Consider the following 25,742-nt stretch of genomic DNA (forward strand, 5'->3'; position numbering starts at 1 on the left):
AATACAAACATGAGCAACTCACACACAACCCCACTTCTTAAAAACCTTCTTTGGTTCCCGTTACATCCTACATAAACTCAACCAACGCTCAGCATCCAACACAAGGCCCTGCTTGTGTACTCCTGCCATTGTGGACCCTGAACTCCACGTTCCGGCCACACTGAATTACTGGCAATTCTCAGATACTATCTTGTCCATTTCACCTGACGGGATGCTGCGTCTGCTCCAAACGTCCCTCCCTTCTGGTTCACCCTGCTGCTTGTGCTTCGGTGGAGTACTGGTCAGAGTCCCCATGCTCGCCTGCACTGTGCCTCCATCCCGTCAAACCATAGCGCTGCACTTAGGTCACCGCGCAGGTCTCGCCCTGGCCATGCAGGTTCCCACCTGCGTGCCTCCCTACCTCCAGCAGCGCCCACAGCGAAGATGGGCGGCCCACGACCCCGCCGCTCCGGTGACCTTCGCGCCCCGCGCTTCCCGGCTCCGGCCGGCCCCCCACTCCCCCGCCCCTGGAGCTTCCCCAGCTCAGGGTGCGCAGGACGGGTAGGGCGGAAAGCGAAACCGTGGGCCACCTACCATGATCCCCGTCGCTCCCCGTTTCTCACCGGCCCAGCTGTCTGCGCAGAAGCCCCAGCCACCTCTAGCTGGGCTCTAGCCACTGGGTCGTAGTCCTCGCTCCCGGGACACTCGCCCGGGGAGGGGCCCAGGGGAGGGGCTCTAGGGAGACGCGCCGGGAGGCGGGGACAGGCCCGGCCCACAGAACTCCAACTCCCGGCGTGCCCCCATCCTCCCGGGAGCTTGCCCGACCCCGGCCCCGCCCCTTCTCTCGGCCAACGCTCCAGCGCGCGTTGGGGCCGGCGGGACCCGCGCGCCCCTCCCTCCACCCCGCCCCCCACCCCCCGCCCCCCACCCCCACCCCCACCCCCCGCCCCCCACCCCCCCACCCCCCACCCCCCACCCCCGCGGGTCACTGCGGAACCCAGGGCCCACGGTACCAGAGTCCCAGCTCTCTCCTACAAATCCCAACGAGCACCGCGCCACCCGGGAACCGACAGAACCCATGCACACCCTCTTAAGGGGGCAGCTACTTGGCTGCGTCTGCCCAGACGGCGTTCGGGAGAGGGGGTCCGGCGGCTCCGGGAGTTACCGTACCCCACCCGGTCCCTGTTCCTGCCCCAAGGGCGGTGCTGTCGCCTGCAAAGGGATGCGGGACAGCCGCTTACTTGTTCGCCCTTGGTCTTACAGCGCTGGAGAGCGGGACCCAGGACGCGCGGCGTCCGGAATATCCCGGTGAGCGCTTTGTGGGATTCGGACTAGAGGCGCGGAGCCTCCGGTCCTTCCCGAATTTCGGGCCCTTGGGGCTCCCTTACTGGGCATCTCCTCCCTGGAGTCTACCCTTCCCGGGGCTTCCTTCTGGGCGGGCTGTATTCCTCCCGGAGGTCTCTCTTTTTCTCCTCTCAGACACGGGCCTTTCAGCTTCTAGAGCCCTGCTCTTCATCTCTGCTCCTGCGCGTCTGGCCCTGCGGTATGTGAGGATGATGGTTCAGGCTTTCTCACAGCTTCTCGTACACACTGATGGACCTGGCAGTGGACCCCAGAACTGTGTTTAGGAGAGTGTGATGGGGCAGGGTTGCGAAGTGCAGTCTTTATTGGTAAAGCTGGGGAAGCCGCCCGAGTCAACGCTTAAACAGCTGGGTGGGTTTACAGACCTTCAGCCAGGATGCATCCTAACTTAGGTATCAAGGTCTTGTTGCTGTAACCAAATAAACAGGGTCCCGCAGAAGACCTGTCGCCTTCTGCGGACTGTCTGTTCTTGGCCATCTCCCAGGAAAGACAGAGAGACCCAGCTCATCTTCACGCACCATAAACCGGCAGGTGCCAGTGTGGATCCCTTACTCCTTCCCCAAAAGGACTCTTCGTTGCAGTGCCTTTCTTATTACCCTACGTCTGCTTTCAAGAAAGAACAAATGCAGGTCGCTTGACCTCCAGCCTTCTTCGTAGGCCCTGTGTCTCAGTTCTTTTGGAGTCTTACCGGATAGCACCTGAATAACTGTAATGGCTGTTTTAAACACCCCTTTGGATCACCAGCTCTGACGTTCACATACTATTAGATCGTATAGTGATGTGTAAGGTAGCTCAGCATTTTCATACTTACACATTTTTCTGATTATTGTTTGGATCAGAGCATCTTAGTGGTTCCACATTTCTCTTGTAATATTAACTTTTTAAAAAGTAGTGTCTCACTGATTGGATTCCTCAATGCAATATTTGTGGGGGTTTTGTAGAATTTAATTAACAATGAAATGCCTTAAACATTTTTAATGTCTATAAGAATTTTCTTTCTCCCTGTCTCCCTTTCTTTCATTTTCCAATTGTTTTACTAACTCGATATGAATAAGCATAAATTGTATTTACAAGATAGTGCTTTATTTTTTAATAAATATACTTTACATCATTCAGTTTGTTAAAACTTAAAATATGCTTGTTAAGATAAATCCTCCGCAAATTAGACTGAGGTAGATTATTTGTGTTGGGGAGTTTCCTCGCTAGACCATTCCATCAGCTCCTCCTTTGTTGCCTGTTACATTACTGTTTTTTATTGTATCTGGGAATATTGGTATCACGAAGAAATTCTAAATTTCAACCTTTCAGTAGAAATCATTCTTATCTTTTCATTTCTCAGAGGAAGCTAAATAACTGGTACTGGACTTCCCTGTTCTTGCCACACCCACACGGCTTGACCGGATTTCCTGCACACAGCCCAAGCTCCAGGTCAGTGCCCCCCCACACCTGGGGTCCAGGTTCAGCTGGGTGAATAGGGCTGGCATCCTGGCCTGGGTTGTCTGGCAGGCAGAGGTGTTAGGTCCTCTGTGGGACCCTGTTTGATTGGCTACAGCAACAAGACCTTGGCAGCTAGGTTAGAATGCACCTTGGCTGAAGGTTTGTAAACCCACCCAGCTGTTCACCTGCTGACTTGGGCAGCTTCCCCAGCTGTACTGACAAAGTCAGAGCCCAGCCCAGGTGGTGTCGGCCAGGCACACAGTGGCTTCTGCACTGGTACAGTGAATAAACTACTGTAGATTCTTCCTCAGTGGTTTGGGCTGGTAAATAGGAGGCAGTGGGTGTGGAAGGTCCTGAGGAAGAGAGGTGAAGGAGGGTCCTGTGGCTGCATGGGAGCAGAAAGCTGGGCTGCACGGTTTTCAGATTTTAGTCCATTATAAATAATTAAAAAGAGAGTAGCTGCTTTAGTTCTCCGCCACTGACTTTCCCTTTCACTGAAGACACTCTACAACCCTCGCACTCTGGGCTCTATGGGCCTAACAGAAGCCTAAGGAGGTAGTTTCCTCGCAGACCCTGCAGTCAGGGCGGAGCCCCCAGTCAGAGGTGTGTGGGAGAAGTCGTGAACTTCAGTGACGCTGCTCTGAAAAAGCCTGCTGTGGGAGTGCATTATTATGCTCTGCTTTTGAGCTTTTTATCCAATAAATGATAATGTGACATTTCTGAATTGCTAAAAATTCTCTATAGAATAATAAGAACGATGTGATTTTTTGTACAATGACAATGAATTAAAAGTAGTAGAAGTTTTTTTGAATAGGCTTAATGGTGAACCCATTTGCCCTTATTCTAAATCTATTAAGACATTTATTATAAATATTTTTCCTCTTAATCAAATAATCTCATCAATTTTAAAATAAGCTTTGAGATTCCTGCTCTGCATTTATAGAGACCTGTTTGAAATTTGATAAGTTGAAGACATATATTTTAACTAATGTTGAAAAAGAAACTTTTTCAAGTAGAAACTTTTGGGGAGTGGTTGTGCTCAAAGCATTGATTTTGCTGTTGCTCCAAGTGAAAAGTAACTTCAGGTTTCACTGTAGCTGAGCCAACCTGAAAACCTTTGGCTCTGTTGTAGGACATTTTCTAGTTTTTTTTTAAAATATAAAAAATGTCACTGCTCTGCAATGTAAATCGTGATCAATACACGTAATAAAGATTTGGTGGAAAACAGTAAACCTTTCTATATAATATTTAAAAGTTTATTTTGAGATGATTATAGATTCACACAGTTGTAAGAAATAACGCAGAGAAATCCTGTACCAGTAGCATCCAGCCTTTTGGCGTCTCTGGGCCACACTGCCAGAAGAAGACTTGTCTTGGGCCACACATTAAATACACTGCAGCATGTAATCACAAAAGAAATCTCGTAATGTTTTAAGTAAATTGACTATTTTGTGTTGGGCCGCATTCACAGCCAGCCTGGGCTGCATGCAGCCCGAGGGCTGCAGGTTGGACACCCCCGCTAGACCCTTCGCCCAGTCTTCCCCTTACCCAGCAGAAGCAATAAATTACATTGCTACAGTCCACCCACCGTATTCAGATTGTACCAGTATTTCTTGCATCTCTGTGTGTGTATGTATGTCATAATCTGTAAAATTACCACTGCACATGTAGATTTGTGTGACCACACCACAGTCAAGACACAGAACATTTCTGTTCCACAGGATCCCTCCTACGACCTTGTCGTAGTCACAGCCACCTCCTCGCCCTTCCCTGACAACTGCGATCTGTTCTCCCCAACTCTACAGTGTGTCGTTCCAAGACACTGCATGAATGGAATCGTATAGTGTGTGTGATAGGCTCCCCTCGCTCAGTTTGTGTGTATTAGTAGTTCAAGACGGAGAAGCTTTAAGAATTCCTTATAAAAACACAACATATCCAAAGTGTTTTTTAATAATGATACATAACAATAACAAAATAACACTGAAACTAAAGATGTTTACTATTTACTCAAGACAAAGCATGTTACAATTTGGTAGTCCATAGGATTTGGTAGTCAAGTATGCAGGAAAAATGAAATAAGTTTATGAAAAAAGAATGGTTCATATTTTAAGAGTCTGTGAATAAGTTCAGTTTATGTTGATGACATAAGCTTATTTCAATGGAAATATTAGTTTGACTACATCTACACTTCTCCAAGATTTCTCATAAAAATTAATAGCTCCCTTGGGTATTACGATTTAGAGGGATAGCTACTTAATTTCAGGGGCTGGTTGGAGGAAGGAACCAGAAAGGAACAAAGGGGCATTATTGACACACAGACTGTGCAGCAGGTTATTTTTCTGAAGTTTGAAATCCCTAAAATAAACACTTTGGTGGGGGAAATGGGAGGCATTGATGAAGCATGTGGAATTTCTGTCTTGGTTCTGAAATGTACTGAAAGTGTGAGCTTCTGAAGTAGCAACTCAGTTCTTTCTCTTTTGGAACAACAGAAGCTTAGCAATTAAATGAGTCATTAAAATAACAGAACTACATTGTTAGGTATTACTGTGATTGGTTAACTGATTATTTATTTTTGAGGTGGGAACATTTACTTAAAGTTGTGTTAAAACTACAACAACAAGTTCTCATTTATCCTACCTTATTAAGAATAGAGCTGTGCTAGGTAAGTGAATCCTTGCAACATTAGGAGCCAAAGTATCTAAAAATGTATTGAAATTGAACAGTTTCCTGACTTTTTAACCGGAGTATAGTCTTTCTTTGGTGACTTTTGATTGTCATTCTCAACATCGGTGGCTCTTCTGGCCTCCAGAGTAGTATTTTTAGGACCTGCCGGGGTGTGTGGGACAGCTCAGCGTGGACTCAAGTCTTTGGTGACGTCTCAGATTCCCTTTTCCGTGGCTCTGTTTTGTCCCCTCTCTGTTGGCTGTCATTTCTTGGTTTGGTCAGAATTCTCTCTCTAGAAATGCCACACTTTTATTTTTGCTGCACGTAATCTGCTTTGTTCGGGAAATCAGATTAAACTGATTAGAATTGGGATTGTCAGTGAAATTAAAGTGTAAACAAATATTTTAGTAAACATACCCCCAGGTAGGGGAAATATTGCTATATTTGATAGTTGAGTAAGAATTCTTGACACGCTCATCCACTGCATGCTGCCATTAAGAATGATTAGATGGTGTATGTGAATGTTTTGTTTCCTAGGAACTATAAATCCTGTGGAAGATCGTGTTTTCTTTTTTGGCCTACCTGCTTGCGCCCAGTGAGCTCCTAGCTGCCAGGTTCAGTGCATGTTTTCTAGGGTGTATCTTACTCGCCTCTCTCGCATTTGTTACTGCTTCCTTCTGTAGTCTATTTTACTGCCTCCCAGGTCATTCTTTCTTAGCGATGCTGCTGCCACAGCTGCCTCCCGCTCCTTGATAACGCTGTCCTATGGGGGACACAGCCTGCCCTCTGCCTGTGGTAGTCTCGACACCGCAGCGGCAGCTCCCGCTGCTGCCTGTCCCGAAGCCTTCAGCTGGTCACGTCCAGGGCCGTGTCTGTGCTTCAGGTGCCAGGAGAAGTTCATGCACACTGCTTGAGGCCTTCCTGAAGAGGGAAAGGGACTGAGCCTGAAATTGGATGGTTGAAAATGTTTGAAAGATTTTAAAGCCCTAGAGACCCAGATGTGATTACGTGTGGAATTTTTTTCTATCTTTGCGGCCTTATTGGCACTTAACTATAGACTGATTCTGGAAATTTAGCAAAATTCCAGGTGATTTTGGAAAGCAAACAATATGACAAACAAGCTCTTAGTACCTCAAAAGATACCATTTCTGGAATGATTTGGAGCATGTTTCCCACAGGTGGTTCACTGATCTGTGAATTTTCTGGCCTTTGATACATGGATCCTCTTAAATAGATTTGATTTTGTCTTTTGTACTTCATAGATTTAGTAGATGCATGAGGCTGAGTTTTTCTTGAAAAATATTTCCTTTAAATTCAAACATAACCTTTAGTCTTACCAGGCACATACTTTAACATTCAGTATTTGATTTTAACCCAGGTACAATAAATAGTTTGGATATTAATAATATAGAAAAAAATACCATTTTCTTCAGAACAGCAATAGTTTTCTGGGTGTAACTATTTAATACTTTAACTCTGATTTCAATTGTAATGAATCATCATTCAACTATATGTGACAATAAACCTTTTTTTCCAGCTGAAAATGTTTATCTAAAATGCAAGTTCAGCTTAGCAGAAATTTTTGGACTGCCTTGCCCTGTCCTCTAAAATTGGATCATGAAGGTATTGGAAAAAAATTACTTCTGGTTGTTGCTTCCATTGGTTCATTCGCTAGTGAATGCCGCGGAACATGAAGAGGTAGCGAAACATGCCATCAAGTTGCACCGTGGCAAGGGGGCGACTGTCACGCACAGGAAGCAGTGGGTCCTAGATGGTTGCAGAAAGCTCTCCGGCCTTCTTCGCCAAAAGGCTGTGGTTCTCAACAAACTGAAAAATGCAATCAGAGCAGTGGAAAAAGACGTTGGACTGTCGGATGAAGAGAAGCTGTTTCAGGTGCACACATTCGAAATTTTCCAAAAGGAGCTGAATGAAAGTGAAAATTCAGTCTTCCAGGCCATCTATGGACTCCAGAGAGCCCTGCAGGGGGATTATAAAGACGTGGTGAACATGAAAGAGAGCAGCAGGCAGCGCCTGGAGGCCCTGAGAGAGGCTGCCATAAAGGTTAGTGTCTCACACGCGGGGCTGGGAAGTAGGGGCAAGGGGACAGTGCGCATGTGCGGGCGCTTCGTCAGGTGCGGTCTGTTGGCGGCATCTGTTCATAATACTCAGACCCACGGGGAAAATCTGTAGTGCGTAGGAGCGCCCTTTCCTTTTGCATAATATCTTAGTGTAGTTACATTTTACCACTTCTAGAAGTCATTCTTTAATGCTTTCCTGTATTGCGAAATACCTTGGTTATTAAACTAATTACTGAAGTTATCCCAATAAACTGATGCGGGAATGAATATATTTGTAACTGCAATCAACATTTTGAGTTTGTAACAAGAATTACTTTCTGTGTGGCTGTTGACTTGCTTCAACGTCCTTACTGAAAATGAAAGTATTAAAATTGGTTTTAAACAAGTATATGTATACATTTGAATTAAGGATTTTGATGAAGTATACTTTTTAAACAAAGATTTTTAGAGAAAGGGGAAGGGAAGGAGAAAGAGAGGGAGAGAAACATCAATGTGTGGTTGCTCTCCGGTGCTCCCTACCAGGGGCTCGGCCTGCAACCCAGGCATGTGCCCTGACCGGGAATCGAACTAGTGACCCTTTACTTCGCAGTCCAGCGCTCAGTCCACTGAGCCACACCAGCCAAGGCTGAAGTATACTTTTAAAATGAGAATAAATTATCACTGTATCAGATGTGATATTATTTATGTAATTTTTAAAGCCATCATTTATAGTGCCAGGCACTTTAAATATATAAAATAAAACTTGTCTTCATAGAAAGGCTATAATATTATTACATAGCTTAAAAAGTAGAGGATAGAGACTTACTAAACTTTCTTACCAAAGTATGGATGGCATTTGGGGTACAAATAGAGCCATATGCCACATAACAATGTTCCAGTCTACAGTGGATTAAATATATGATGGTGGTCCTTGACTTCTCCTAACCGACTAGAGCTAGAATTGTTCATTTATGAGCAGGGGTATTGGACAGAGAGAGTGTGTTGGCTGGTGTGGTTGGGCCAGGTACCTGAATGGAAGTGATACTCTGGTTTATCTTTTAAACTCCACTCTTTGTTTCTTACAAATGAATAGGAAGAGACAGAATATGTGGAACTTCTGGCAGCAGAAAAACATCAAGTTGAAGCCCTGAAAAATATGCAACATCAAAACAAAAGTTTATCCATGCTTGATGAAATTCTTGAAGACGTAAGAAAGGCAGCTGATCGTTTAGAGGAGGAAATTGAAGAGCACGCTTTCGATGACAATAAATCAGTAAGTAGCCTTCCAGAACAAGTTCATCTCCACCTGCAGAGCTACTTGTTGAAAGCATGTGGTGTTGAAATTGTGTACATGTGTATTTTAGTGTAGTTTGAAAACAAAGACAGAACTAAACACCTCTGTGCCATAAAAATAATTTGGTTTGGTGTTCCACAAGAAGTATACTAGTTATCTGTGTTTTCTCCTCCTGGTTTGTCAGTCCCCATTAGTGGGCCATCTTTCTCTCCCAGCCGTGCCCTCAGGAGGGCCCTCAGGAGGGCTGGGACTCTGGGGTCAAGAAGGCTTGTCCTGGACAGTTGTGTTGCCATGCTGATGGGCCAGGGAGCCATACCCTCCTTCTAGGAGATGATCTGCATATTTGAAGCAGGAATCTGGACTGTTCACTGGTCCATGATCAGGACTCTTTTTGGAGAAATGAGATTAGTGCTGAAAATTGTGAGCCTTGGAATGGACTCAGAAACAGGTTAGGCAGTAAAAACAGATGAGAGCGAGATCAGGTGAGAGAGGAGGGAAAATGAAAATTGAGTGAATGGAGTGGGGTGTTTTTAAAACTTCCTAATCAGGGGATGGAGGACAGCTCGTAAGTATTTCAAGGGCTATGAATTTTTGGAAGAAGATGCCCTTGGAAGCCAACAGTTGTGCCCTTTATTCACCGCTCCCTGGACACTTCTGTGCTCTCAGGGCGCCAGGGCCTTCCCCTGTTCCCCTGCCAAACAGCCTCTAGTTCTCTGTGACGCTGGCACGTTGTCCGACAGCTCAGTGCAGTTCTGAGTCCACCCGGGGCTAGCAGACCATGCAGGTAAGGGCTCAGTCCAGGACTGTCCCCTCCGTGTAAGACACCAATCCCAGGTCCCAGGTTGTCACCCTAGAGGGTGCCACAGCTCCCCTCCTTGGGCTCCATAATTGGCTAGAGTGGCTCACAGAACTCAGGAAAGCAGTTTACTTTCTAGAGCGCCAGTGAAAGGACATAGCTTGGGGAGAGCCAGATGGGAGCCGCGCGTGGGGCCCGGTGAGGAACAGCTGTAGGGCTCCCATGCCCCCTGTGAGCCCCGTACCTGAAGGATTTTCATGGAAGCTTCATAATGTGGATTTGTGATTAACTCAGTCTCCAGCCCCTTTCCCCTCCTGGAGGCCTGGGTAGGGCTGGAAGGTCAACCCTCTGGGGCCCATGCACAGTTCCTCTGATGGCCAGTCCCGTCCTGTGGTTATCTCAGAGCTTTCCAAAAACCACCTCACAAATATAAACTCCGGTGAGGTGGCCAAGGGCTTCTTATTAATAACAAGATACTTCTTTCACCTCCATTGCTCTATTTCAGGAACCAAGGACAAAAGACCAAATATAACAAAAGACCAAATATAACAATATAAAAATATAACAAGCTCATTATCACTTAGGAAATTACATGGGTTTTGGAAGTTGTGAGCCAGAAAAGGGAGTGAAGACCAAATATATATTTATTAGTATACATCACAGTGTTACACTCTGAATTAGGGAAATTAGGCATTTAGAAGTAATAGAAGTTTTAAATACTGCCTTCCTTAAAATCACTTTTTTGGTTGAAAAAATTTTTTAAATTCATGCTAACAAATATTTGTTGATCTTTCCTCACACTTGACAGAATACTAAAAATATTCCTATCTTCTTCTGTACAGAATTTACCCTCTAAAACTTGAACTTGAAAACATTTGATTGGTTTTAAATACGTAATATTGGTTATTCTTATAGGTCAAAGGGGTCAATTTTGAGGCGGTTCTACGGGTGGAGGAAGAAGAGGCCAATTCCAAGCAAAACCTCACAAAGCGGGAAGTGGAGGATGACCTAGGTCTCAGCATGCTGATCGACTCGCAGAACAACCAGTATATTTTGACCAAGCCCAGAGACGCCACTATCCCACGTGCCGATCACCACTTCATAAAGGTAGTCCGTCTGCTCGCTGTGCTCTCGGAGTCGTGTGCTGGGCTCACTTCCCACCACCTCCCCGTCCCGTCTCCTGGTGTGCGTGTCAAGTGAGATCGAGCTGTTTTCCGAACATTGTGTTAGTGTGTGCAGCCCTCCTCCTAACAGATTCAACTAGAATTCCTTATGCTCTCTGTGACTTAAAACACTTTTAATTTTTAGTCTTTTCCCCATAAGAATAAATCATTTTAATATTTAAAATGAAAATTAATTTTGCTTTTGAGAGTTTGGAATACTTTTTGAGTTATACGATGGAATTAAAGCTTCAGCTGTCTAAAACTATTTTCACTGAAACAAAACTTTCTCATGAGGCAGAGAAGCTTTGGCTAAGGGATTACACGTGGCTGTATTTTGACACGGGGTGGTGGGGTGGGTGCAGTGTGAGAATGGTCTCCTCCAGCAGTGACCGGCATTCCAGACTGAGTTGGATGCATATCTGTGGACTCTAAGGAAACCATTCTAGTGAGGGGATATAAAATTATTAACAGCTTGAAGTAGATGGTATTATGGTTCAAGGTTATTGTTTGGATGTGGACGGAAATGAGGAATAGACTGTGAGTGACGAGGTCCAGCCTGCTGAGAGAAGGTTGGCGGGTTCCAGAAACATCGTCAGGTCTCTAACAGAGCTCTCTGACTCTGGGATTTGTACAGGAGAAGAAACTCAGGTAACCCCCTTTTAGAGGTGGCGCCAGCACAGACAGGCTGAGAGGAAGATGAGTAATCCCCAAGGGCAACTGGGAGGGGCTGGTCCCCATAGCAGGACTCTGGAATCAACAGATAAAATCAGCAGATGAATCGCCTTCCTTAGTTATAGCTGGAATGGCACCGGGGAGGGGTTGAGTCTGCAAAATGAACACATTAGTGCCCTCCAAGTGGGTGGGGTCTCCACTGTAAGTTACTCTCTCTTTTTTTTTTTTTCCTTTTCAATTAGTATGTAATTTCTGGGGAAATATTTTGAGGCTATATGAATGTCCTGCTCTTTGTCAAACTTTCACCAGCAGTTTTAGCACCCGTGATGAATCTTACCTGCATCAGTTATGACTATGGCACTTATAGTGACTTTGCATGGAGGGAAAACCAGTGTAGAAGGTAAGAAGTTAAACTAGGACGCCAGCTCTAAAGGTTTCCCAGATCAGACGGCTAAATGGAGTCCCAGTGCTCAGAATTCTTAGCCTGCTACCATGGGGATTAAGCAGAATAAGACAAATTTTGCTAAATTTGGTAGACCCTTAGGAGCCAACTTCATCTACTCTCAGATACGTTCCGAGTGTTTCCAGCTTCTCGGTGGTACACAGTAGGGGAAAAATCCCCGTCCTCAGTTCCACTGTGTGTTCTCTATTCCCTTTCAGTGAAATCAGGGTGCTCTCCTAGCCTGCCTTTTCCATCCACCAGCCCTTTCCTGCTAACTATTATCTTAAATGTCTGTGTTTCTTGTTTCTTTCTTGTGTTAGGACATTGTCACCATAGGAATGTTGTCTTTGCCCTGTGGCTGGCTCTGCACAGCAATAGGACTGCCCACCATGTTTGGTTACATCATCTGTGGGGTGCTTCTGGGGCCTTCAGGGCTGAACAGTATTAAGGTAAGAACACAACCTAATGATTTTACTGTCTCTTTGACAGAACACAAAAGAAACGTTCACAAAGACAGAAAATTTTTAAACTTGAATTAATGAAGATAACAGTTTCTTATAAACCATTTTATTTATTTACTTTTAGTTATTTTATTGTTCAATTACAGTTGTATTTTATCCCTCCTCCCCCCCACTCCAAACCCACCTCCTTCCTTTGCTTCCACCCTCCCACTTATAAACCATTTTAAAGAAGATGCCCTTTAAAGTTTCATAAGAAATCCCTAAGCTATAAGAAAGTCAGTTTATTCATTAATGAATGGGTGACTTGACTAGATAAAATAACCCTGATCATATCTTTAAATTATGTAGTTTTAAAGATTCTATTTCCAGTAATCTGATGGACTAGATTATTCAGAGACTGAAAGGAACTAAAAATGCTGGATTAAGTGTATTCTTTTAAAAGATTTTATTTATTTATTTTTAGAGAGGGAAGGGAGGGAGAAAGAGAGAGAGAGAGAGAGAAACATCAATGTGTGGTTGCTGGGGGTCATGGTCTGCAACCCAGGCATGTACCCTGACTGGGAATCGAACCTTGGACACTTCGGTTCGCAGCCCGCGCTCAATCCACTGAGCTACGCCAGCCAGGGCTTGGATTAAGTGTATTTTTAAAAAAATTCTTAATACATCCCTGACTTGTGTGGCTCAGTGGATTGAGCCCTAGCCTGTGAACTGAAGTCACCGGTTCGATTCCCAGACAGGGCACATACCTGGGTTGTGGGCCAGGTCCCTGGGCCTAGGGTGCTTGAGAGGCAACTGATCAGTGTTTCTCTCACATATCAATGTTTCTCTCCCTCTCTTTATTCCTCCCTTACCTGAAAATAAATTTTAATAAAAGGTTTCTGTTAGAGACATTTAAAATTTTTTTAAAAATTCCTAATACAATGAAAGACTAATAAAGTAGTGAGGGATTATCAAGCCTAAATGTAGGGTCTTGTGAGAACCCCAAGAGACAGTGAGGCCTGGGGCTGTTTTGGCTGGAGGCTGTTTGCCAAACAAATTGAGGTGAACTTCATTTTATACTGACAGCACTTTTTGACATTAAGGAAGGGTCCCAGCATTTTTTCAGCTTCAGAATTTTTCACTTAAATATGCACAATTCAGACAAAATAGGAAAAGAATGCCAAGAATAATTGTCATGAGCCCACACAGAAGGAACAATGTAGGATGATGGCGAAATAAGCAACAGAATTTTCAAACCTCACTGATGGTTTGAAGGTGGATAGAACAGGAGAAGGCAAGCGGGGGAGAGCTGTGGATTGCACCACTTGCAGCCTCATTTCCTTATTGCCGATTAACACACCTGTACCAGGTTAGGAGGCCCTCTGTGACTGCCCCGAACTGGAAAACAGCAGGAGAGGGTATGAAGATATCATCACACCAAACTAAACAGTAGACAGGATTAGCCAGGTGAGAAGTTGGGCTCAGCCATTTCAGGCTAAAGCCCAGAACCTCAGTGAGTGGTAGAATAGCTAACCAATGTGGGAGCGCCCTCATGGGCTGGTGTCTGGGCTCACCTTGGCAGGGTGGCCTGTGGGAAGAATGGTTTTAATTTAATTTTTGAACAGGTAATGTTCTCATGATTGAAAACGATAAAAACTATAACTGAAAAATCTCTTCCTGTTCATGTCCGTTTCCCCCTTTCCAGAGTATTTGCAAGCAATAGCAAATACAGGTATTTTCTCAGTTTTCTTTTTTTTTCCTTAACAGCAAAAGTAGCTCACAAGCAAAGAATTAAGGCTAAATAGCTAGGTAATAGATACAATTAGATACTATAAATACTTCAGTGTTTTTTATCTTCACCCAAGGACATGCCTGTTGATTTTAGACCCAGGGAAAGGAAGGAGACGGGGAGGGAGAGAAACACTGATCAGTTGCCTCTTGCATGCAGTGAACCTGCAATCCAGGCATGTGTCCTGACTGGGAATTGAACTGGCACCCTTTTGGTTCACAGGATAATGGTCCAACCAACTGAGCCACACCAGCCAGGGCTAAATATTATAATTCTTAATAAATCAGCTATACATGGAAAAATAATGTAATTACAGTTAATTGATATAAAAATGCAGGGACACACTACCTAATAGTGGGAGGGAGGTAATGGAGGAAGTGTAGTTGTACCAAAATGCTTATCTTTTCCCAGGAGGGAGTTGATAGGCTTTTATTTATTGACTTGAGAAGTGTAGATTTAAGTACGTTACTTTGAAGTCATAAGTTACAGCCTGATTTTTTAAATGGAAGAAAAGTAAAAGAAAAAATAAAAGCAGTAAGGAAACATAAAAACCAGAAAACATAAAATAAAAGAAGTAAGAACAGTTATTTCTTATAGCAATAAATGTAGCTGGAGTAAACTTTCCTATTAAGAGATACAGGTTTGCAGATGGTATGGGAGGAGTACAATAAAGATTGAGTAAAAATAAAGCAACTAAGCAAGGTTGAGAGTGAAAGGAGAAAAGATGCAATAAAAAGAGGTCAGAATTTGTAATGTTTGCAGCTGACAAACCGAGTAAGTGTGCTGGGGTCAGGACAGCGAGATACACGAGAGTCTGTGTTTTGTTTTCAGATGTTCAGGGAACATTTAAAACAATTGAACAGTTAGTGGCCACAATGGGAACCTCAACTATAAATAATATAAATAATACCAAACATAATAGTATTAAAAAGTTCTCTACTGTAGTGTAATAATATTAAAAATAAATAGCAAATGCCACAGTGAGATATCACCTCACCTGTCAGAATGGCTGTCATCAATAAATCAACAAACAACAAGTGTTAGTGAGGATGTGGAGAAAAGGGAACCCTCATGCACTGTTGGTGGGAATGCAGACTGGTGCAGCCACTGTGGAAAGCGGTATGGAGACACCTCAAAAAATTAAAAATGGAACTGCTTATGATCCAGTGATTCCACCTCTGGGAATATATCTGAAGAAGCCTCAAAAACTAATCCAAAAGAACATATGCACCCTACATTCACTGCAGCACTATTTACAACAGCCAAGATTTGGAAGCAGCTCAGGTTCTGAGTAGAGGAGTGGATGAAAAAGCTGCAAAGGCCTGGATGGACCTGGGGAGAGTATTATGTAAGCCAAGTGAAATACCATATGATTTCACTTATATATGGAATCTAGTGAACAGAATAAACTACAAAACAAAAAATAAATAGCAAATGAAGGACCAAAGGAAACAGAGAACATAAGAACATTGTATGTTGAGATCTGTGGAATGTGACCAAATGTGGTGCTCAGGGGAAGGTTTATACAGCTAGTCATACGGAAACACGAATGAGAGCGACCCACTCTAAATTAACTCATCGTTAAACTCAGGTTTGATGCCTCTGTATCCCCCAAACAAAGCTAAAGAAAGGAGCTAAGGAAGATAACAGAGGGGCATTAGTGAACTTGAAAACAGGTGAATTCATGAGCTAGTTCCTAGAAAATAAAACAACTATTTCTCCAGTTAAGAAAAAAGAAAAAAACCAACTATAATCAGGAAATCCAGATTATCTCAGATATAGAGGAAAGAATTACTTGTTTTAAAAATATACTGTGCTTTTTTTGGGACAGTCCCACAGAGTGTGTTAGTTCAAGATTGTTCAGTTAAGTGCACTTAATATGTCAAATATATTAAATTATATGGTTTTAATATTTTCTTGTTTTTCAGTCTATTGTACAAGTGGAGACATTAGGAGAATTTGGTGTGTTCTTTACTCTTTTTCTTGTTGGCTTAGAGTTTTCCCCAGAAAAGTTGAGAAAGGTAAGGACATCAGTCTGTGTGTCATTGCCCCCGAGTTAACATAGTATGGTTTTGGTGTATTTCCTTTTAACATTTGTTCACGCTTGGCTGTCAAATTAAATATTTTTAGAATGGAACATGATGTTTGATATTAATTTTGGAGCCTAAATTTTAAAAAATTAAAAATGTTAGAAAAAGTGGAAATTCAGTGAATAAATGGAATTAGCTTTCACATGGCTAATTCCAGCAAAGGTCTGAGAAATAATACACTTGAACTTTAAAGTATGGGTCCCTCCAAGAAGGTCCAAAATTGTTAGAGGCTGAAATATCAGAGGTATTGAATATTCAGTGTGTTACTCTAGAAAAAATTTACTAATCCTAAATAAGTAGCAAATTTTTATTTTATTCTGTCACTGTTAAATGAAAATATTTGAAAGCTTAATAACAGGACTATGTATTTGAATAGATAGTAAAATAAGGGCAGCAACAGTTGCTTTATATAAATTTGTTTGCTTTTACAATGATTACTTTGCGTGCTGAAGTGTTCCAGGGTAGAAAGTGAGTTGAGCTGGAGCAAACACACCACAGAAAAACAAAACAGCAGATTAACAAGCTGGCAGGGAGGGGAGGGAAATGAAAGGAATGCTATTGGCTACAAAAAAAAACCCCAAAACTGGTACCAGTTAAAACCAGGCACCATTTGCCTACCAGTGTTAGCTAGAATGCTAGACTCACGTGAGCATGGGGTTTTTTAATTACTCTAAGGGGTGATAGATATGCATTCTTGCACCGGGTTAATGACAGTTACTACTGGAACGCCCTTTTTGGAGAGCAGTCTAGCCATTTGACGTAAGAGCCTTAATCTGTTCATATCTTTTAACCTAATAGTTCTGCTCCTGGGTTTCTGTCCAAAGGAAAGAATCAAATATAAGGTTGTTTTTTTTTTTAATTAACCCACAAAAGGTTTTCAGCTCCTCATTACAGCATTTTTATAAAAGATTAGAAGCAACCTGAGTATCTGATGGTTAAACTACGATATAACTACTTGATGGAATATTGTGTAGCCATTAAAAATATAAGAACATGTAGTAACAAAGAATAATATGTTAAAATGCTAAACTTAATAAGAAAAAAATAAGTATATAGCATGACCATGGCCATCGCAAAGGAACCCAGGAAAAAGCAGCAGGAAATAGTGTACCAAGTAACCATGGATGGCTTCCTTTTCTTCTCCATATTTTGCAAATTTTTTGTAATAACCCATATGTATTTTTTATGATAAGGAAAAATAAGCTCTTCATTTAAAGTCTTGTGTTTTCCCTCAGGGAGTAACTAACATCACTTTGCCGACCTCTTTTCCCAGTCGTCTCCTTAGTGCATCCTGTTGTTCCTTCTTGACCTTGTTCCCTTTGGCCTCATTGTTTTCTGTTGACAGCTCCATCTGGCCATCTACTGATCACTCTCACTTCCTTTAAATACTTCTCAAGGTATGCCTTTTCATAAAGCATTCTGAATTACTTCAGCATTTTCTCTGGGTACTTTTATATCTTTTTTACATGGTGCTGGCGTGATAGCTTCCATACATTAATATTACTATCTGAATCCGAAGTCTAAAGAAAATCGGCCACCTTCCTGGGTCCTGAAGGAAAGTGACTGTGTCCTTCCTGTTGATCCTGTTGAGGCGTGAGGTGGGTGGGGCAGAAGGAAGGCAGCCTGGGCGGTGAGGCCCTCCAGGCTCTCCAAAGGAGCCGGGAGCCCACGCAGGACACCGTGTTGGTGCGGCTCCGGGAACGTGCGGGGCCTCTGTTTCTCAGCGCAGCACAGGCCCGTCTGGGTTCCTGCGTGTGTTCAGTTTAGAGCAGTTCACAGCAAACGGCAATGGCTCCCTCGTGGTTGGAGCAAAGAGGGGCTGAGGCCTGGCTCTCCATCGACTAGCATCACCGTCTCTGCAAGGTGCCTCACGTCTTGGGTGTCACTGATGGATTTAGAAAATTAAAGTTTCTTCCAGCTTTACATTTTTATAATTTATATTTTCTCCACTGTAGTATTCAGTGTTATACAGGACAATAATGATATACAACACAATGTTAACGTCATTTTCAGTATAAAAGCCGTGTACCTTTATCAGTTTGCACTTGGTGAAGCAGCCTTCGGGAGGGCTCGGGAAGGAAGGTTTGCATCGTGTAAGCCTGGTAAGCGTCGTGCTGTCTGGTAAGTGGGAGGGCACATACTCAGTGGCTTTGGGCGTGTTCTTTATGTCTCTTGTGAGGTAAGCTGAGGTCTGTACTGGCCGTTCAGCTCTGGCAGGGGTCCTCACTGACCAAGCTCAGGGAGCCTTGGCTGCTGCCCCCGTGTGGCAGCCCTGAAACTTGACGTGCACCGGGAATGCATCCTATCCCTTTCCAGGCCCATGGGCTCCGATTGCAGAGGATTTGTATCTTCCTGATCAACTACATTACTGACACGTTTAAAAAAAGTTTCTCAGACATGAGTAACTGGCAAAACCACGGAGCCCCTGGAGTGACTCGTGTAATCGCTCTCCTGCTCTCTGGGTTGGTTGCCCATGTGTCCCTGTCATGGCAGAAAATTGTTGAATAGGGCTTTTGAAATGTTAGTAATTGCTGGAAGGCCCTGCTTAGCTCTTCTCTGAAGTATTCTAAATGTCTGACTAGAAACTATGAAAAACACCGAAGTCTAAAGACGACGTCTTCCTTGACACCGAGGAAGGCGGTCTCCCTGTTCTGCCCGCAGCACCATCGACTGTTGAAGTCATTTCCTCATAAGTCGCCCTCCACTGCCTCACTTCCTTCTTTCAGCTTCACTTACACTAACTGTTCTCTTGGTTTCGTATCACAGCAGTTCATCCGTTTTTGTCTCTGAATAGATTCTAAAATAATGGGAGGCAAAAGTTGTACTTTCTTCTCTTTTATTCCTTATTTGTTCTCCCAACAAACATTTGTTGAGCGTGATGTTCCAGACACTCTGGTAGCTTCTCAGTGGAAGGCAGTGTATACAGTCAGCTTGGTCCCTGCCCTTTTGGGCTTATATTTGGGGGCTTTAAAAGGAAGTGTGGGAGTTGTGAACAGAAATCCTAGGAAAGGAAAGAGGAAAACAGAGCTCAAGAGGGTGTGCAGGTGCTTGTGTGTGCATCTGAGCATGGGGTCCAGACGCACAGGGAGCAGGGCCTTGGTGGAGGCAATTCTCCAGTCAGTGCTTCCCAGACTCTGATGTCTGAGGAATTGTCTGGGGCTCCTGCTGCACCGGAGCCACTGCTGCGGGCAGCCTGAAGGCCTGCATCTGAGGGTGAGACGCTCTGGTCCAGGGCCCCACATTGAACACTAAGTTTCTAAAGGACACTCCCCAGAGTGTTTTCTGTCATCCCCTCCACACCTTGCTTCTCAGGCTCAAAGGATTCCAGTCCTTCAGGCCAAGGTGTAGCAGGACACCAGATAATAAAGTCAAAGGCTTACTCTGCTGATAACCTCAAAAATTGTTTTAGTCTCACCTTCCTCTATGGATGTGGAAACTAAAGAAGAGATTGTTACCTACCCAAGGTGCACAGCGAGCTAGTAACAGGTTCAAGCCTGAGCTCCAGGTGTCCCTTGTAGGCAGGAATATACTATTTGAGAGCTAACACTACTTACAGAAGGGACTACCTAATACCTGTGAACCCTAAAATCTGACATGCCTGGCATCCTTAGTTGCTGCAGCTGACTGTGTGGGTCTTCTCTGGTCCTTCATCATTTGTTAGCTCATCTATACAGGAAGAGGAAGAATGATTAGGAAGAGATACGTTTTATGATAACATCACTGCCAAACATGTGAAGTTGAGGCATGAAATTTGAACTATTGAGGAGCAGCCATTGGGAGCTAACCTCTGCCCTTCTGAAAGGAGAGAGTGGGGTCCGAGCTGGCCAGTGTCACAGGGCAGAAAACAGATTTGACTCTGTCTTGAGGGCCAAGCACTCAGTTCAATTACTCTTTTAGTCTCCCACCAGTCAGGACTTGATGGCATTGGGAGGCTCCTGTAATTCATTTCTGGAAGTTAGAAAATTCTATGGTAGACCAGCAGGCTGGCAGCTGGTCGTGGCTCTAGGGAGGCCCAGGGTGTGCCTCTGCTTGTTTGCCACAGTAGGAAATCAAGACCAGCCTCAGGAAGAACCTCCCAGCTGCCCTGATTCCCAAGGAAAATGTCATTGGTTTTGCAAGAAATGTTGCTTTTTACCAAGAACCAGAGCAGGGGAGGGAAAAGCTCACATCCTCTACAGCACCTGGAGGTGGGTAGGTGTGTTGAGGCATAGATGAGGCTGGCCAGCTGGTGGGGCCTCAGAATGTTTGCCTTTGACTTCACTGCCCCAGAGCTGTGCTCAGCTCTGCATCTCCTGCCCCCTTCTCTGGGCCCCCACGAGCTCTTTTGGTCAAGGGCCTGGGAGGGAATCAGTTTTGATTAGGAGGGTGCAGTGAGGCGAAAATGAACAAGTGCTTTAACATAGACTAGGATGAGTTTGAGGTTAACTTCTTTTGTTAATATGTAATACTCATATTTGTGTAAATATCAATAGTTTTTATTATGTTGTCTGTTCAAGTAGATTGAAAACCACAGAAGGCTAGGATCAAACCAGATTTTTCACATTCTCCATTGTGTTTAGTGCTGTGCTAAGTGCATACCAAGGTGTCCAATATTTGTTTGATTACCAACCAATGCTGCCTGGGTTTATGTCCTGATGTTGACTTCCATGGGACCCTGGTCAAGTCACCCAGCCTCTGACTGGTCTTTAGTGTTTTCATCTAGAAATGGGGGAGGCAGTGACATCCACCTCCAAGGTGTGTTCTGATTAAGTTATAAGCATGCAGATATATCTAGAGATGTGTGCTTAGTCCCTGTAATAGCACCTAGAACTCGGTAGGCTTGTGTTAGTGTTTACCATTGCTGTATTGTTAAGATTACAACTTTGGGTATTGTGCTGGTGTGCCCACTGTAGATTTTCTTCCTGAAGACACACAGTGCCTTGTGTGTGTTCCTAAAAGATCCAGGCCTGCCCCCTTACCAGACGGCTTATCTGTGTGTGCTCTGAGTAACGCCCTTCAGGAGGTGGTCTGTCGTCACTGAGACGCGTGTAAATGACTGTGTTCTCTTTAAGGTGTGGAAGATATCCTTGCAAGGACCGTGCTACATGACGCTACTAATGATTGCGTTTGGCTTGTTGTGGGGACACCTTTTACAGATCAGACCCACTCAGAGCGTTTTTATTTCTACTTGCTTGTCCCTATCAAGCACACCCTTAGTGTCCAGATTCCTCGTGGGCAGTGCCCGGGGTGAAAAAGAAGGTAGGTGGTAATGTCTTCTAATTACGTGTTGAAGTATTACATATTTAATCGACTAGAAAAAAAATGGCAACTCTACTTCCTCCTTGGGGCTTTCCTAACAATTGTGGGTTTTCCCTTAGGAGCTGATCATAAGTTCAGCTTCTCCAAACCTCCACTTGATTAAGAAAACTACGTTTTTATATGTTTATAAATTTTAAATAGTTTGAGGACCATGTTTAAAAGAAATGAACCTATGTTGATAAATGTACTATGGAGCCTTGGCTACTGTGGCTCAGTTGGTTGGAGTGTTGTCCCATAACTGAAAGGTTATGCATTTGATTCCTGGTCAGAGCACATACCTAGGTTGCAGGTTCGATCCCTGATCCAGACACGTGTGACCTCTATAGTCTGGGCACATACAAGAGGCAACCAGTCAATGCTCTCTCTCGCATCGATGTTTTTCTCTGTCTCCCTTCCTATCTCTCTAGAAGCAATGAAACAAATGTCCTAGGGGGAGGATAAAAAAAGAAAAGAAAAATGTACTGTAGAATTGGTGGGTTTAAGAGATTAATGTGCTGCACCAAACCTGAAACTTCCCAGTTCCAGAATTCTGCTTATGGGAGATTCATTGCCCACACTGCCTCAACTGGCATTGTTATATGCAGCCTCAAAAAAGAAAAAAAAAGAAAAAGCTTAATGTACTCTGCTTAGATTCTGGCAAGTACTGGGAATTGACATACTTTTGATACCTTCTTCTGCGAAATATGTGAGGTACTTTGATAATTAAAGGCATTTTCACCTCTTAAACTTTGACGTTAGTTTCATGTATGTATGTAAAACACTGGCATCTCTAAATCATTACTGTGTTAGTGAGATCAGACTTCACCAGAAGCTTAGGAATGAACATTCTTAGATGTCGCTTGGTGGCGCTGTCTTTCGTATGCAGTTAAGCTTTGATAGCATTGCCATTTTTTACACCATGTTTATTCGTTACGGTAATTTTCACTGTTCTTATTTTGTAAAAGTCAGTAAAAAACAGGGTTGAAACGTCATTGTACCTTTACACTGATTTTCACCCTGCACCAACACACTAATGAGAGGGGAACATGGAGAGAACACCCCAGGGGTGTGGCTCACCTCTCCAGTAACACTGACCTTGAGATGAGCAGGACTGGCCGAGGGCCTGTGGGCTTCTCGAGTCATAGGAGAACATAAGGACCACACTCACTGCTTGACATCAGGGGCTTCCCCCTGGTGAGAGGAGGCTGGAAAAACTAAAATATCCAGTCCCTTCTGCTGATCTGTGGGCCATGGCTGTAGCCTTCCTGCTAGCAATTGCACTCGCTACCACCACCCTGGTGGTCTCATTCATTCCCACTGTCTCTGTGGCCTGGAGCTTAGGACCTTCCCTCACAAGACCAAGTGACAGAGGGAGATGAAGGAGGGCACCAGGAATGACGTAGGAAAGTAAGAACAACTCCTAACATAACCTATAACAGTGTATAGGTTATATATATAACTGTAGTATAACACTGTAATACCAGTACCTATGAAAAAATCAGTGGGTAGAAAAGATAGCTAACAAACTCAATTGTCAGAATATGAACTCTCCTTATTCATGAAAAGTCTAATAAAGACTTAAAAATAATCATGTTTGAAACACTCAGACATAAATGAAGATATCATGTCTAATTATATTACACACTAAGGACACAGTATAGACAGAAGAAATGGGAAAGAACTTGGAGAAACATGGAGAATAGATGAGAGGCTCCATATACATATCATAGATGTCCTGGGAGGAGGGTGGAAAACTCTGGTAATTTTTCAGAATTTGAGAGAGATGTGAGCCCTTAGATTGAATGTACGTCTCCAAAACTGAGCAGGAAAAGGGAAAATAAATTCACTTTCAACATGTCCCAGTAGAACAGCAGCACTTCAAGGGCAAAGAGAAAATGTAGACACTTATCAGGAGAAGACAGGTGATCCCAAAGGGAGGAGCACACATCTTCATAGCAGCACTAAGTGGTACATGACAGTGGAGTCACTCCTATATGCTGGGCCAGATAAGGTGTCCAAGCCCAGCAAAGCTATTACTGAAGAGTGCGGATGAAATAGAGGCATTTCCAGACACACGCAGGCCTCAGAGCATTGATTGTCTATCCAGTCCCACACCAAAGCACTGGAAGAGGATGGGCTAGGCAGGAAGAAATGGAAGCAAAAGGAGAACATGGCATGTGAAAACAGGCACACAGAGTGATGTTTGTTTGTTTTCTTTTTTAATTGGTAGATTTAATTAACTATGGACTGTTAGAAAAGGAGGTTTCTTTGCATTTTTGAAAAAAGGCCAAGCTAAAACTCTAGACTATAACAAGATTGAAGGAGTTATTTAATAGATTGCATGTTTGGGAGGTGAGTAGACACACGGAAGGACTTACCCTTTAATAAGAAAATTTATACTTAAATGTTAAAATGTAATATACTTGCAGCACAGTTAGAAAACATAATTTTTTAAAAAAAACCTTCTATTTACAATAGCTACAAAAAGTACAAGGTGCTAAGGGATGTATCTCAGAAGATATGTATGACCTTTAAGGATAAATTGCAAGATGTTGTTGAAGAGAGAGCCTACGGATGAATAGCCTCAATACGTGAAGATGATGTTTCTCCCTAAATTTATAAAGTCACAGCTATCCTGGTAACAAATCGGGCAAGATTTTTTCATAAAACTTGCAAACTAATCCTAAACTGTATTTAAGAACAAAGGCCCAGAGAAGCCCACATTAATCTGAGCTGAGATAGTAAGACATACTGCAGTGTGACCACACTCGAGGCAGCGTGGCATTGCCTGGCGGAGCGCCCTCTGCTCTGGGGAGTGGGCAGCTCAGACGCTGCACAGAAGTGGGAGGAAGTGGGCTGATCGGTGAATGAGAACTGGTTGCACATATGGAAAAACATGTAGAGCCCTACCTTGAACTGTACACAAAAATAAATTCTACATGGATTCAACACCTAAACATGAAGAGTAAAACTTCAGAGCTGTTAGAGGAAAATATGGAAACATATCCTTAGGACCTTACAGTAAAGAGAATTTCTTAAGATGTAAAACACAGAATCCAAAAGAGAAAATATTGATGCATTTGAACACAAACTTTGTAATTTTTTATTGAAAAGTCATTTTTATAGGTCACAGACTGGGAGAACACATTTGCTATATCTGTATCTATTATCAATATAGATATACATACATATGAATAAAATACGTGTGGGAGTAATATTTAGAATATATCAAGAACTTCAACAAATCAAAACAAGGAAACTCGATTGGAAAATAGGCAAAACATCCAAATGGAAACTTAACAGAAGAGGAAACCTGAATGACCAATAAGTGTGAAAAGATGCTGGACCTCACTTGTAATTAGGGAGATACAGGCGAAGACCACTAAGATGTCATTTCACTGTTGAGCTGGCAGAAAGTTTTAAACTAATGCCATATGTAGAGTCCCCAAACTTACGGACTGTCAATGGTGTTGTGAATTGGTTTAGCTACATTGGAGAACTCTCTCAGACAGAAATTTCCATTTCTAGAGCCATATCCTAGAAAACTTACAAATGTGAAAGAATATTCAAAAGAATTTTTAATAGCAAAAATTATAAGTAATCTCAGTATTCAGTAATACAACCAATGATGAAATTATGGTGTATTCATATACTGAAATACCACAGAAGTAAAAATGGATTAATCTGCAGTATGGGGGCGGGGGGCAGAGTACAAGATACAGAAGGCATCTGACCTGATATATTTACATAAAGTTTGAAGTCATGCAAAGCTATATACCCACCAACTTGCCCACTAAAGTGTGAGGAGATGTCAGAGAGAAATGCCTTTATAACTCTTCATGTTTGGGTTTTCGTTCGTTGTCGCTGCCGCCCAAGTCTGTTCCTTTTCTATTTTTCAAGATTTCCAGCCTGTATTTCAGATATTGGGTGTCCAAACCCACAAATGCGGCCGATAGATAACTTCACTGTTCAATGCCTGTGCTCAGAACCCAGGGGTCAAGCAGCTGGAGGTCACAGTGGCAGCTGGATTCTGATAAAAAGTGGTGAAGGTGTGGCAACTGTGAGCTCCTGATACCAAAGTGTGGAATGAGACTTGCCAGCAGCTCCACACAGCTTGGACCCCCAAATGCTGCCCTTGGGGGCTTTCCCTGGGAAACCCAGGCATGCCAGAGACCTCACTCTGTAACCGTTTGAAATGGGCCACTGCTTACATTGGAAGGGGGCTGCTCTCCAAGCCTGGGTAGAGCACCCTGACCTCTGTGGGAGCTGTGCAGGCAGGT

At 43.4% G+C, this 25,742-nt stretch overlaps 2 protein-coding genes across 8 annotated transcripts in view; one reads left to right on the forward strand and one right to left on the reverse strand.

The window, feature by feature from the left end:
• The window catches only part of DCUN1D2 (defective in cullin neddylation 1 domain containing 2), a 35,151-nt gene extending 34,362 nt beyond the window's left edge, over positions 1-789 (reverse strand). For 2 of the 3 annotated variants that reach the window (XM_045821681.1, XM_045821682.1), the window contains exon 1: positions 574-788. Coding sequence is in view for 1 of the 3 variants with exons in the window: in XM_045821680.1 (XP_045677636.1) it covers positions 574-576 (3 nt within the window). In the remaining 2 variants the exon portion in view is untranslated. Of the gene's footprint in view, positions 1-573 lie in introns of all 3 variants that reach the window. The other variant, XM_045821680.1, reaches the window with a different exon arrangement.
• Positions 790-1,036: 247 nt separating this feature from the next.
• The window catches only part of TMCO3 (transmembrane and coiled-coil domains 3), a 45,934-nt gene continuing 21,228 nt past the window's right edge, over positions 1,037-25,742 (forward strand). For 2 of the 5 annotated variants that reach the window (XM_045821314.1, XM_045821319.1), the window contains exons 1-8: positions 1,037-1,287; positions 2,681-2,769; positions 6,980-7,503; positions 8,593-8,772; positions 10,505-10,696; positions 12,187-12,315; positions 16,024-16,116; positions 21,237-21,423. In XM_045821314.1, coding sequence (XP_045677270.1) covers positions 7,060-7,503; positions 8,593-8,772; positions 10,505-10,696; positions 12,187-12,315; positions 16,024-16,116; positions 21,237-21,423 — 1,225 coding nt within the window. In that variant the 5' untranslated portion in view covers positions 1,037-1,287; positions 2,681-2,769; positions 6,980-7,059. Of the gene's footprint in view, positions 1,288-1,372; positions 1,523-2,680; positions 2,770-5,418; positions 5,441-6,979; positions 7,504-8,592; positions 8,773-10,504; positions 10,697-12,186; positions 12,316-16,023; positions 16,117-21,236; positions 21,424-25,742 lie in introns of those variants that run through there. The other 3 variants (XM_045821315.1, XM_045821317.1, XM_045821318.1) reach the window with 3 other exon arrangements.

This window comes from Phyllostomus hastatus, unplaced genomic scaffold (assembly GCF_019186645.2).
Source record: "Phyllostomus hastatus isolate PE091 unplaced genomic scaffold, TTU_PhHast_1.1 phas_scaffold_46, whole genome shotgun sequence".
Lineage (NCBI taxonomy): Eukaryota > Metazoa > Chordata > Mammalia > Chiroptera > Phyllostomidae > Phyllostomus > Phyllostomus hastatus.